Genomic DNA, 13,917 nt, shown 5'->3' on the forward strand with positions numbered 1-13,917 from the left:
AAAAATGTCACACATTGTCTCGTTAAATTCTAGCAAAAAAAAAAATAACAACACTGGTATAATATTTTGTGATACTCCCATAATTCCGACAACACATAAGCTTTCTTCCTATTAGCAACTCCAGTACATCTGTCATGAACTACACTTCCCAGCAGCCCCAGCAAGTCACACGTTCACCTAATCACCTAATTACCTAATCACGCTCACCTGTGTCTCGTCTCACCCTCATTAGCACGCCTATATAAGTTTTAGTGTTTGTGCGCCTCCCGATCAAGCTTTTGTTGTTGTCGTGTTTGCACCATAGTCTCGCTCATAGTCTGCATGTTTTGCCTTGTATCTCTTGTTCAGGTTTTTGGTTCTTGTTTTCACTGTTTTTCTTATTTCTTTGCACTTTATACAATAAAAATCTGCACTCGCATCTGCCGCCTCTGCAAATCCCTCTGAAAAACTGACTGACATCTACTATACCGTCTTCTCCATTCTTCTTTTTTTTCCCTGGCATTTCTAATGAAGACATTTTCATTTGATTTAAATACGAAACTCTAGGAGTTCTTCTTACAGACCTTGACCAGGCTAAACCACGGAACGTTTACACGGAGAGTGCGAGATGCATAGCGCCGTATCTTGGATACAATTGTGTGCATTTTTTCTGAACACCCACAAGCAGGCTGAAGAGGCTGAAGGGCATTACAAAGACAATGTGCAAAATGTGCATGCCTAAAAGACACCTCATAAAAGCTTTCAGTATAAACTGTCCTCGCAACAGCTGCATCGTATTTGGGTGAAGAACACTATGTTGAAGTGTGTTGATATAAATAGAGAACATTGGCAATGCTGGGCTGTAAGAGATTAGGGCAAGATTTATAAGGCAGCGAATTTTAATTCGGTAAAATATCTTCTTATTCCATCTGCACTAAGAGAGGGTCTCAGGAGGCGGTAGCAAATGCAAATTTTGGAGCAAAATGGATTAAAAAATCCCAAAGCGTCCACGGATTTTAAATGCCAAACCATTTAGCTTTGTTCCACCTGAGGCAGTGCAACACATTATTTTATGTGAGTTAACTAGCAAATTATGCTTGCACAAATATGGATTCCATAGATCATTTACGGTTTTCAGTATTGCTGTGTCAATTCTATCACTAGAAACTCTGTAACTGTGGAAATTCATTAATTTGTGTTTTACTAAAAATAGTAGGTTTGAAATTATTTGCTTAAGGTGTCAACTAAAATCTCTTAAAATGAGATCACAAATATTATTCATAATATCTGTGTCACATCTCTGGCAGCAAATGTCATCACTGAATCCGTGAACTACACTTCCCAGAGTCCTCAGCTTACCAACAATCGATACACCAGGTCACATGACTGCTTATATGATTACCATTCTGCAGATTTTTTGATTAAGGACTCCTGATCCTAAACATCACTGTACCTACAAATTATCCTGTCATTCCTCTTGTTCTTTGTGAAATCTTGCTCCTGTTTTTGACAGTGAAGGTACTAAGACGTTCTTAAATACATATATTTATTCCGGTTTTGACTTTTTTCTTGCACTGTTAGTGAGTTTGCCTCCAACATGTCTAGTCTGTTTTATATCTCAAAATATTTGCAAACTAGTTGTCTAATTTAACTAATTTAAACCAGAGTGACCCTGATCAGGCACTTACTAAGGATGAATGAAGGGGAAAAGAACAACTAGAGTGCATCCTATTTGTACCTGCATGGATGTTGATTATAAATGATGTATTCGTATTTTGTTATATCCCTAGTACACGTATGTTTCCTTTTCATTTCAACGTTTTTGATGAATGTGTAGATACCTTGTGCCACTCCAAGTGCTCCAAAGACCCCAATTCTCATATCTCTAATATGGGCAGGGTAGCTGCTTCCATTGGGATACTTCATAGCGTCATTGGTCCACTCACTCAGCCATAGGTTCTGACCTATGAAGGCTACATTTTGGATGAAGTAAACTATAATGAACATGGTGGTGAAGCCCCAGCCAACAGATCTCAGGTATTGCAGATACATAGAGAATTTGACCTGGTGGGACAAAGAAGTAGGAGATTAGTCGGAGGAAAAGTAGTTTTGTTAAAGCCCTTATAAAAAGTGCAGTCATGTGAAGTTACTAAGACGTTCTTAAATACATAGATTTATTCCGCTTTCGACTTTTTTCTTGCACTGTTAGTGACTCCAACATGTCTAGTCTGTTTGTTGTCTGTTTTATTTCTCAAAATATTTCAAACTAGTTGTCTAATTTAACTAATTAAACCAGAGTGACCCTGATCAGACACTTACTAAGGACATTTTGTGTGTTTTGTCTCTGCACTACAGCACATTAAATTCCTGTTTAAACCTTACTGTCATACTTTACAGCTAATAAATATAGAAGATTCAGAATGTTAGATTTGTTTCCTACATATACAGTATAAAGCTTGCTTGTTTCAGGGCTCAAATTTGACCACTGAAAGACTCCATAGTATAGTGCAGTTATTTCTATAAGTTCACTATACATGTTAATGTCACAATCTCCAGTTTAACGTCATAGTAATTGCATTTATGTCAAAGCACTATTTGCACTGAACACCAGAAACTTCCCAATTACTCACATATTGCCTCAAAACTCGGCTTTGATTTCCTGAACATGAGTCTCTTGATTGAAACAACTCATGTCTGGAGCTTTCAGAAATAAAACTGAGGTTAATATTTGGGAAATTTCGATTTTTAACATACCTTTCCAGTCTCCATTGTTTCCTTTTCAATCAGCCGCTGCCCTTTCTTGGACTCTTCTGCACCTTTTTTAGGTCTAGCTGAGCTGTTCCTTCTTACTTTTATGCTAATTGAAGGGGAAACAATTATGTTAACATGTTAACAAACCTTTAACCACAGATTAGTCACAGAAAGTTCCATTGAGAGACAGACACACGTGAAGTTCATATGAATTCTGAGGAATTAGCAGTATGTTGAAATAAGAGCGTCAAAGTGAAAGCACTGTTAGACACTTTTAAATATGGTGTGTTAGGAGGATGAGGGCTGTAAATGCCAAAGCACATGGCAGGTGCCATATGATGTCCCCTGGAGATAATGGACCTCGAACTAGTTGCTTGGTAACCTACACCAAGCATTTAGCATCCGTTTTTGTTTGACAAATAGAAGGTTGCTGTATTTCTATAGACCATACACTTTGATGTGACTAGTGGCTTTTCAGCAAAGTCTATATTCTGACACAAATTATTAGGAGCATGTGGAGTCTAAACAAACCTTCCATTGCGCATTGCATGGCGCTGACTGTGACGTAAGCTGTTTTCTCTCTTCAACGTGACAGAGACTACATCCTCAACAGGACTGTCAGGTTGTGGCTCTTGACTCTCAGGAACAATGTCAACCTCCTCGATATCTGAAACTGATTCTGAGAAAAGCAATAAAGTCAATGAAGTATCATTATGTCGGACCAAATAGAAATAAACTCAAGTACTCCCTGGAATTTCTTTAAAGGGACAATTCAATCCTCTTTTCCTTGAATGGTTCTGAGTGTGAGAATACATCGTAGAAAAATTCTGGTCTGGAGATTAAATACTTCATAAATTTATAAAGAAAGCTGTAGGCTCATAAAATCCAGGACATGCAATATTATGAGAATTAAAAAAAAAATAGATATAAATTCCTACTTACTTCCCACCTGTATTAGCACCACATTGGATTGTTTCAATTGGATCGTTTGTGTACAAGGTATACAGGGATGGACAAATAATAATAAAAAAAATCATTAACTAGCTCACCAGCAATGTAAAAGCTCCAATGGGCTGCCCAGGTTGCCCAGAAACTGACTAGGCTAAGAAATGGTAGCTAATGGAACTAATAATATACGTTAAGCTAGTTAGCTAGTTTTAGCCTATGTGTGTAGTGCAGCAGTGTGTAGATAGCATTTTAGCCTATGTGTGTAGTGCAACAGTGTGTAGATAGCATTTTAGCCTGTGTGTGTAGTGCAGCAGTGTGTAGATAGCGTCTTAGCCTATGTGTGTAGTGCAACAGTGTGTAGATAGCATTTTAGCCTATGTGTGTAGTGCAGCAGTGTGTAGATAGCATTTTAGCCTATGTGTGTAGTGCAGCAGTGTGTAGATAGCATTTTAGCCTATGTGTGTAGTGCAGCAGTGTGTAGATAGCATTTTAGCTTATGTGTGTAGTGTAACAGTGTGTAGATAGCATTTTAGCCTGTGTGTGTAGTGCAGCAGTGTGTAGATAGCATTTTAGCCTATGTGTGTAGTGCAGCAGTGTGTAGATAGCATTTTAGCCTATGTGTGTAGTGCAACAGTGTGTAGTCTGCGCTAAAGTTACAGCATTGAGGTGCGTCGCACCACTGCGAAAAGTGTTATGTTTAAACATTCATAGCAAATTTATTTTGTTTTGTGAAAGTTAACAAGATGTAGGATGTTTTTCTGTGAATCTACTTGTCCACCAGCCAAGTATGAATAAAAAAAATCATAGCCCAGATATGAAACTTAAATGTGGCAGGTGCCCGGGCTACTGATTTGTCCAAACCTAGTGTATAATGTCATGAAATGTGTATAGGTGGACATGAGTCTAAATATGGATGAAATCCCACTTTAATTTATTGGCCACTAATCCAGTAAAGAGTTTACCTTTTTGTGCATTAGACTTGTTCTCTTCTTTAGCATATGTGTCCAAGAACTCAGAAAAAGCTCCTTTACTGGCACGTAAACTGTTGTACGACCCGATTTCTGACACAACGCCATCCACTAAGACAACTATTTGATCAACATGTGGCAGGAAGCTGATCCCATGAGTTATCAGGATACGAGTCTGAAAAACAAAACAAAAAAGTTTCAGAGTAACATTCATGTAGAATAAATAGTAGGTCTGAACAGAAAAATCTCAAGTATAGAAGCAATACTTGGATTTTGCTAGGTAGAAATCTTCAAATCACTCATACTACAAACCTTCCTGTTCTGTTTCTCTTAGCAAGTTTAAGATATGTAATAAAGCTTATATGTTCAGATGAAATAAGAACTACTAGCATTCATATGTTATTTGTTATATACATTAATATATACACTATATGGCCAAATGTATTTGGACACCTGACCATCAAAGCCATATGTGGTTCTTCGCCAAACTGCTGTCACAAAGTTGGAAGCACACAATTGTCTAGAATGTCTTTAATGCTCACTTAAACCTCACTAATGCTCTTGTAGAACCTCACTAATGCTCTTGTAGCTGAATGAGCACAAATCCCCACAGCCACACTCCAAACTCTAGTTGAATCCCAGGAGAGTGAAGGTTATTCAAGAGCAAAGGAAGGGCTAAATCTTAAATGGGATGTTGAACAAGCACATGGGTGAGATTGGTCAGGCGTCCACATACTTTTGACCAATAGATACATGTAATATAGAAATATATGCAGAAGCAGAAAAGCCTAGTGTACGTTCTTATATACAGTAGCTGTATATTTTTTTATGCGAAGACTAAGAGACAAACACCATTTTCAACAACAAAAGACCTCAAAAATATATTAATTGCATCAAATAACACAATTTGCATAAATCATCCATCTTTTCATCTATTCATTCAACCCAGTAAGCATGTTGTTGCTGGATCAGAGTTGGTACAAAGCTCTTATAGTGTTAGACTAAACCATTCTGAACTAGCAGGTATAGTTTGACGGAAACTGTCATTCATCTATTTAGCGAGACCAGTTCCTCTGACCGAGGTCATTCACATACCTTATTTTTAAGCAGGCCGTTTGGTCCAATCACCCTCTCAAACAGATGTTTCCCCACATGAGCGTCAACGGCAGAGAGCGGGTCGTCCAACAGGAACACATCCGCACAGCTGTAGGCCGCTCGAGCCAGACTCACTCGCTGCTTCTGCCCTCCACTCAGATTGATGCCCTGTGGGAATACAGTGTAAATAACTGATTGTTAGAACCATCTAGAACCACCTAGAGCACAATTTACATTTAGGTAATAATAATATATTAATAATATTGGTTTAGACCAATTAGTGGGATTCATTTTATTGCAAACTCAAACTGAGCTACAAAAATTCAAACTCAGAGCACACAACTGACATATTTTAACAGTTTAGAACCCAATCTATTTGCACTGATCGAGTACTCTAGAGCCCCTGACATTAACATGTGTCTTGAGTGAGATAGAGTTGCCAAATTTGTCACAATTCACCTCTGAGATGCATCTGACCCCATTTACACATGAAATTTATTGAAGTGACCACCTATGATCCGATTCCTCAAGACACAGATGTAAAAACAGCTAGTTGTTTGGCTTCAAAGGTTTAACCCTTTCAGACTTACATTATACTATTTCATACTGTTACTGTGTGATTTGAATTTCAGTAGCAGACAGTATCAAGAATTATATACACATATTGAACCCAATATCAGTTTATGAGATGTCACACATAATATTTACATACAATACACTATAATAAGATATATTAATGCAGAAACTAACTCAGTTATGGCAATTATGTAAACTATTAATGACTAAGGATTCCAAACCTGTCTAAACCCTCACTCATGTATGTTCCATATCTGTAAGGAATAAAACATGATACTGATATGATATGGCCCGATGCAAAGTGGAGTTACTGCTACCACCTTTGTTCCCACGAAGTGGATTATTTTCCAATAATCCCGTGTTTTATTCCTTTCATACAACAGCGATTTGCCAATGATTACAATTTTTCATTTATTAATGAACAAAACAATGTGCTTTTGTAACCATTTACAGTTACACTTCATGTTTTTCTCTCTGTCTAGAAGTTAATAAGACGGAAAATAATGCAGTTCTTCATGTTACCAAGAACGAGAAAAGTATAAACTTCTCTGTCCTGGCTTTTTTTTTTTTCGTGGCAGAAAATGTACTGACCTTACAGAAAACTTCACTAAAAATATCAACATTATTCAACATTTCTATCTGTTTATTATTAGCCTTAGATTATGTAAATCATCCACCATGCATGTGCCTGTGGGTGAGGTGATGTGTTACTATAGAAACGATAACATTAGAACAAGTGCAGTAATATCATGCACAATGCCGGCACAATTTTCAGAGCTGCTGTTATGGAAAATTAATCAACACCAATCACCAATCAGCACAGCAAAAGACTTTTCATTACTTTCTCTCCGATTTCAGTCTGAGCTCCTCCAGGAAGTAATTCCAGGTCTGGCTGTAATGCACAGGCTTCCACTACAGTCTGGAACTTCTGCTCGTCTATATCCGAGCCAAACAGGATGTTATCCTTTAAAGTAGCGTTCTGAATCCAGGCCTGCTGTGGCACGTACGCTACAGATCCCTGAGTGAGGACAGGGGGAGGACAGGAGAGGAGAGAAAAGGAGAGAAGAGAAAACAAGGTAGCACTTTATTTAAGGATTGCATTCCTGTAGCTAGATGTCTGTATAAGCTCTTTCTGACAGCTGACAAACCTACGTAAATATTTCTAAGGTCTTATTCCATCGCTATCATAAAGGCTACATTTATCAAGTCTGACATCAAGTTGACGTTACACTCGAGTGAATTTACGTAGGATGTCTTATGACCCTTTCCAGGTTGACGTATTTTAGAAAGTTATGACAATTAATGATAATAATGTGACATTAAACATTAAAAGCAAACATTAAAACCAACAAAAAAGGAATTTATGGTCAGAAAAAATATCTGAAACTAATCTAAAACCTCACTTTCATGATGTAACCAGAAAAAAGTGTCTATGTAATTGGTTTATTTGTGTGATTTTCCCCAAAATGGATTTAAATACGTACTTAGTGGTACGGCATACCTATGGTTTCTGTGGTGGCGTTAATTAGTGTAACACCTCAGGGTGCACATTTGTCTTGCTTTTTCGCCTCAAGGCACAGACTCATTATGAATCCTGATAAGACATGCATGAGCTCTCCCTTTTAAACACTTAAAAGTTGAATTTCATCAATGCAATGTGATTCTGTTGTTAATCATGTAATATGAAACCTGGAGCTTCTGCATTTGTGACTCACTTTCTGCTGTTGTGGATGGTCCTACATGATTGAGCTTCCCCAAAAACCGTTTATGATCAGTTTCACTCTTGTTTCAGTGCATAATCTCACCTATATACTGTAGACTTGCACCTAAGAACTGCTGCTGTAATCATAAACACTCATACTAGCATGCGAGCTTGCTTATTTAGCATGTTAATATCAGTTTATCACTATTTTTGTCACTCCTCTTATATAATTCTTAGTTCAATGCATGTAATTTCTGTGATTAAAACCAATGTGCATCCATTACATGTGTAATTAGCCAATGAGATCAAAAGTGAGCTAGTGTTTTAATAGAAGTAAGAGGGAGATGAGCTGATGTGATGCCCATGCATTTCTGTGTTTTTTAAAGGTATACTATCTGTTAATTTTTTACTGTTAAGTATGTATGTATGTATAAACTAGCATTTGCTTTTGATGCTAGCATTTGCTTTTACAATAAGTTAGCATGGAATGGTGTACAAAACAACAAAGCATGTCATGTGACTCAGGTGCAATGTTGATCAAAACTGATGAAAGCAGTCTTCATGACAGCTGAAGCCTGTTGGATTAAGCCTTTAGCCTATAAGTGTTAATGTAGGCTTATGTCAGGCTTATGTCAGTTGTCATACAGAGATTTTGTAGATGTCATGTAGCCCTATAAACATCACTGTTAAGTAGAGTGGTACTGAAAACAACGCAGCAATGTTCAACTCCCATTGTTGGTTTATACAGTATAGTCACACTGGCACTTACAGAAGAGTAGACTCAAATGATCTATATCAGTGTTTCTAAATCCTGTACATATTGATGTTTTTTCTGCTAAATTAACCAAGCCTATATTAGGTTGATTAGTGGTGGAGGTAGAGGAAGGAAAGCACTTGGCAGTAGTACTCCATGAGCAGGATACAGAAACATTGATCTATTTAAACTGCATTCCTGAGCTGAACCATAATTTGGTAGTACATCAGCTTGAAAAGAAACTCTAGTGATTTCCACGGCTTATTGGCTTCTAATATTTTTGAACCCCTGAGTATTGAAGCATGTGTGCTCGAGCTAGATGAATGCAAAAAATTAAGGTGTCTGTGCTTCCTACAGATCTCCGTGCTGGGTGGAAGCAGAGCAGTGCACAAATAGCAGCAATTTATCTGCGTCACTACCTTGATGTGGACTGAGCCAGAGAGGTTGTGCATTTCCCCGAGCAGAGCTGAGATCAGTGAGGATTTGCCCGAACCCACTGCTCCCACCACAGCCACAAGATGACCTGGTTTAATATCCAGAGACACACTGAGGAAACACACAGAGATATGTTTTTAAAATGCAAAGCTACCTACATCACTGTCATATTGTCATCTTGATTACTTTGACTGAAAAGTCAACAGGCTAAGCTTTCATTTACATTGGCATCAACACCAGAAACCAATCATTTTTTGGAAATACAAATATTTGCAATCACATATGTAGGTTCATACGTTTTTGAAAGGTGAGTATGAACCTGACGTACAGTGGATATAAAAAAAAAAAGTCTACACACCCCAGGTTTTTGTAAAGTAAAAAAATGAAACTAAGATAAATCATGTCAGAACTTTGCCCACCCTCACTGTGACGTTACAGTACATAAAAATTAAGTGAAAAACAATGAGAAACATTTTAGCCATGGTCTGCAAAGAGCTTACAAAGTCTGTATGGCATCTCACTTGTTGAAAGATATCAATCAGGAGATATGTATAAAAGAATTTCCAAAACAGCAGATGGACCATGGAACACCATCATGACCATCATCAACAAGTGGAGAAAATGGGGCACCACAGTGACATCACCAAGAACAGGATGTCCTTTTTAAAAGGACGAGACAAAAACTTACCAGGGAGGCTGCCAAGAGACCTACAGCAACATTAAATGAGCTGCAAGAATATCTGGCAAGTACTGATTACTCTCTTCATGTGACAACAATCTCTCGTATTCTTCATGTCTGGGCTATGGGGTAGGGTGTCTACACAGAAGCACTTTCTCACAAAAAACATCCAAGCCCAACTAAATCACCCCAAGCCATGTGGCAAGATGTGTTATGGTCTGATGAGACCAAGTCCAAAAGGTATAATAATTCCATAATTCCAAAAGTTATGTTTGATGAAAAAAGAAAGAAAAAAAAAAGCACATCACCAAAAAAATCACCATACCCACGGTGAAGCATGGTGGTGGCAGCATCATGTTTTATGGCTGCTTTTCTTCAGCCAAAACTGGGGGGTTTATCAAGGTGGAGGGAATCATGAATAGCTACAAATACCAGTCATTCTTAGCGCAAAACATTCAGGTGTCTGCTAGTAAGCTGAAGATGAAAAGGAATTTCACCTTTCAGCACGACAATGACCCAAAGCATACATCCAAATCAACAAAGGAATGGCTTAACCAAAAGAAGATCAGTGTTTTAGAATGGCCTAGCCAGAGGCCAGACCTGAACCCAACTAAAAATCTGTAGGGTGATCTGAAGTGGGCTGTGTGCAAGAGATTCCCTCAAAGCTATTCGACAGATCTACAAAGTTTTTGCAAGAAAGAGTGAGAAAATATTACCCTCTTACACTCTTACCCAAAAAAAACCAAAACTGAGTGGTGTAATAAAATCAAAAGGTGCTTCAACAAAGTATTTGTTTAAGGGTGTGCACATGTTTTTTCTTTTTCTTTTTTTTTTCCCTAAAAAAGTTTCTGATTGTTTTTCACTTTATTTGTATACTTTGCAATTGCACAATAAAGGGGGGAAAAGATGTGACTTAGTTTCCTTCCTTTACTTCACAAAATCCTTCCATTTTAACAGGGGTGTGTAGACTTTTTATATCCATTGTATACTGAGCACAAAAGATTGCACTGATTGAATCATAATAGCATTACTGATTTTCCAGTGTAAGCACACACTCACGGTAACATGCACACAACATGTCAACACTGACAGACTTAACTGAGCAAACTAAATGCAAGACTGCAATTAGGCAAACAACTGATTAGTAATTTAAAATTATAGCTGGTTTTTCATGCAAATGCATTATTCCGTAATATGTGGATGTATGTGACATAAACAGAAGATGAATAAGAAAAAAAAACAGAGACTTTGCTTAGTATATAGTGAGCATTCAGTAAATGCCAGTAAATGTCTTTGTTAGTAAGCATGTTAGTCATCTTGTGTGTCATCTCAGCATAGATTAAGTTTTACATTGTGCTTTGGATTTTGGCAGAATTTCCTAAGATCAGAAACTAAAGCTAAAGTCTAAAAGCTTCAAGCAGAAATCAAGGTCCCCTGGAATCAATGACCCACTGTTATAACTCGCAGGCTGACAGAAGGAACAAAAACAAAATACACACTTCTTCAGAGCTGGTTCGGATTCGATCCCCCAAGTAAAAGTGCCATTGCTTATGCTTACTGCTGTGCCTGGTCAATAAAAAAATGAACCAGAGAATAAAAATCATATACAATTAGCTTCAGTTTTCCAACTGTAGGAAAACTACATGACAGTCTTAGCCATGAGTGGGTTATTTTTGTCATTTTAAACATTAAAAATACACAGAATTTCCTCTAGCATAGGAAACATCATTAATTTTGTATTAACGTCATAACAAAGGGCAACAATGTCAGCAAAATGTTTATTAATATGGTTTTGCATATTTCATTTAAATGCCTGATGTACGGCTAATTCTCACATTTAAATGCTCCTGATCTTTTAAGCTAATCAGGGCTGGTAAATCAATAACAGTTAGCCAATGGCATCTAATAATAAAACTCAGTTTAATAAAAGAGCAGAGACATTGAGCCATATTCATAGTTGAGTTAAGCGTATATAGTCAGGAGTTAGTATCGAAAATTGCACACACTGGTATTTGGACCTCAGAAATTTTATGAAGAAAACTTCTTTAGTCTGCATTTTTAATCCATAAACATCTGGCAACCTTAAACACGAACTAAACACAGGTGATTTTGATCATATAAATAGTACACCCTGAAAAACAACAACAAGAAAGTGTGTAATACATCTCTAAATACGAGTAACTTTCTCTGAATGCCGATGATTATGTGTAACTTGATCACGAGTACCTTTGTTATCTGCGTGCTGCACTGCCATTGTGTCCAAATCCTCTCCACCAAGAAACTTCTCCAGCCTTTTTTTGGATACGGTTGTCTATAAAGAAAAGAACGAAAAGGGATTTCAACTGCATGAAATATGTATGGTATATATATATGTATATATCATATTATTATATATTATGTACATATGTATGTATACAATATGTACATATAATATGCATTATATGTACATATATATATATATATATATATATATATGTATATTATATATATATATATATATATATATATATATATATATATATATATATATATAATATGTTTAGTATTAAATGCAAAATCTGCATGTGCAGCTTTGGAATAGACTAAGATATTAATAATAACCCTCTAAAAATCTACTTTAGTTATTTTAAAATAGTTATTTTAGTGCTTCTCAGTGCTAGAGACCCCTCTGTTCTCTACATTTTACCGTTTTATTTAATTAATTAATTTACTACTTCTTATAGCCAGTGTGTTCAGAATTGACAGAGCAGGGACAATACAAAAATAAGAAGAGGATAGAGCATCCATGGCCAATAGAAATCTGAAAAAAAATGCACAAGACACCAAAAAATGTGTGCGTACTGTGTACCTGTACAAGGGAGGAAATCAGCATGGGGAGCATGGCCAGAGGGAAACGCAGGATGTTGAAGAGAGAGATGGACGTAAAAGCTTTCTGTGCATCTAAGACATTATCCGGGCTGACAGACACGAAAACAGCAAAGGTCGCCAGTGACACCTGCAAAACACAAATTACACAGCAACTCAATCAGAGTCATATGCACTTCCTTCGACACTGTCAGTGGGATCATTAGGTACTTCAGCACTATTAGACTATTATGAGCACTGACGCTATTGTAGATACTATATAAAACAATCACTCACAAAAGCAAAATAAAAAAGTTTAAAAAATGTCCATTTGTGTCTGCAACTTTAGAACGGCCATCTGACCATCCATGACCTCTTCATGACCTCTAGTCAAGCTCCTACATCCCAGTCAAAGTCACATGATTACTAAAGGAACTTGCCTGTTTGCAATCACACTACTCCCTTTCAATAATCCAGATTTTTTAGTTTTTTTGTAAAGTCTCACTTCAATACAGCATCTGTGAAGAATCTTAGTTCTGTTTCTATTTTGATGTGTTTTGACTGCTTCTTTATGTCACATTTCCTGATTTAGCCTCATCTAATTAACACCTGTAAACCTGTTGATTAATTATCTGACATTTGACATCTGATTCTTAATGGTACTGAAGCATTCGGACCCTCACGGCCAGACTGTGCAACAGTTTCTTCCCCCAAGCCATCAGACTCGTCAACACTCAGAGACTGGACTGAACACACACACACACACACACACACACACACACACACACACACACACTCAACTGAACATTACCCCATCCTCCTTGCAATTTTTGCACATCTCCGTATTCAATTTCTGCTGCTACAAATATTTATTATATACTGTATATAATCTTTATACTCTCTACCTTATGTTTACATTTACAGCAACTTATATTGTTGAACTTTCTTGTTGTACTACTGTCATCTGATTCACTTTCCACTAGAACTGTGTAGTTATCAGCGCTGCACTGTAACTTACTGTGCCCATTGTCTTGTTTTGGTAGTTTTGTAATGTCTTGTGCAGTCTGTGCACTTTATGTAAATATATGTAAGTCTGCTGTAGTTCTGTGTTTGTTTTATAAAGTACCTTAGTCCTGGAGGAACGTTGTTTCGTTTCACTGTGTACTAACTAGCTGTATATGGTTGA

The 13,917-nt window shown here is 37.1% G+C and overlaps 1 protein-coding gene across 1 annotated transcript in view; it reads right to left on the minus strand.

Moving 5' to 3' along the window:
* The window catches only part of abcc2 (ATP-binding cassette, sub-family C (CFTR/MRP), member 2), a 50,951-nt gene that overhangs the window by 19,021 nt on the left and 18,013 nt on the right, over positions 1-13,917 (minus strand). The window contains exons 13-22 of the mRNA XM_026942979.3: positions 12,736-12,882; positions 12,114-12,198; positions 11,387-11,453; positions 9,193-9,319; positions 7,159-7,335; positions 5,742-5,909; positions 4,641-4,821; positions 3,262-3,409; positions 2,734-2,836; positions 1,821-2,043 (exon numbers count right to left, since the gene is read on the minus strand). Coding sequence (XP_026798780.3) covers positions 1,821-2,043; positions 2,734-2,836; positions 3,262-3,409; positions 4,641-4,821; positions 5,742-5,909; positions 7,159-7,335; positions 9,193-9,319; positions 11,387-11,453; positions 12,114-12,198; positions 12,736-12,882 — 1,426 coding nt within the window. The remainder of the gene's footprint in view (positions 1-1,820; positions 2,044-2,733; positions 2,837-3,261; positions 3,410-4,640; positions 4,822-5,741; positions 5,910-7,158; positions 7,336-9,192; positions 9,320-11,386; positions 11,454-12,113; positions 12,199-12,735; positions 12,883-13,917) is intronic.

Source organism: Pangasianodon hypophthalmus, chromosome 28 (assembly GCF_027358585.1).
Source record: "Pangasianodon hypophthalmus isolate fPanHyp1 chromosome 28, fPanHyp1.pri, whole genome shotgun sequence".
Taxonomy (NCBI): Eukaryota; Metazoa; Chordata; class Actinopteri; order Siluriformes; family Pangasiidae; genus Pangasianodon; species Pangasianodon hypophthalmus.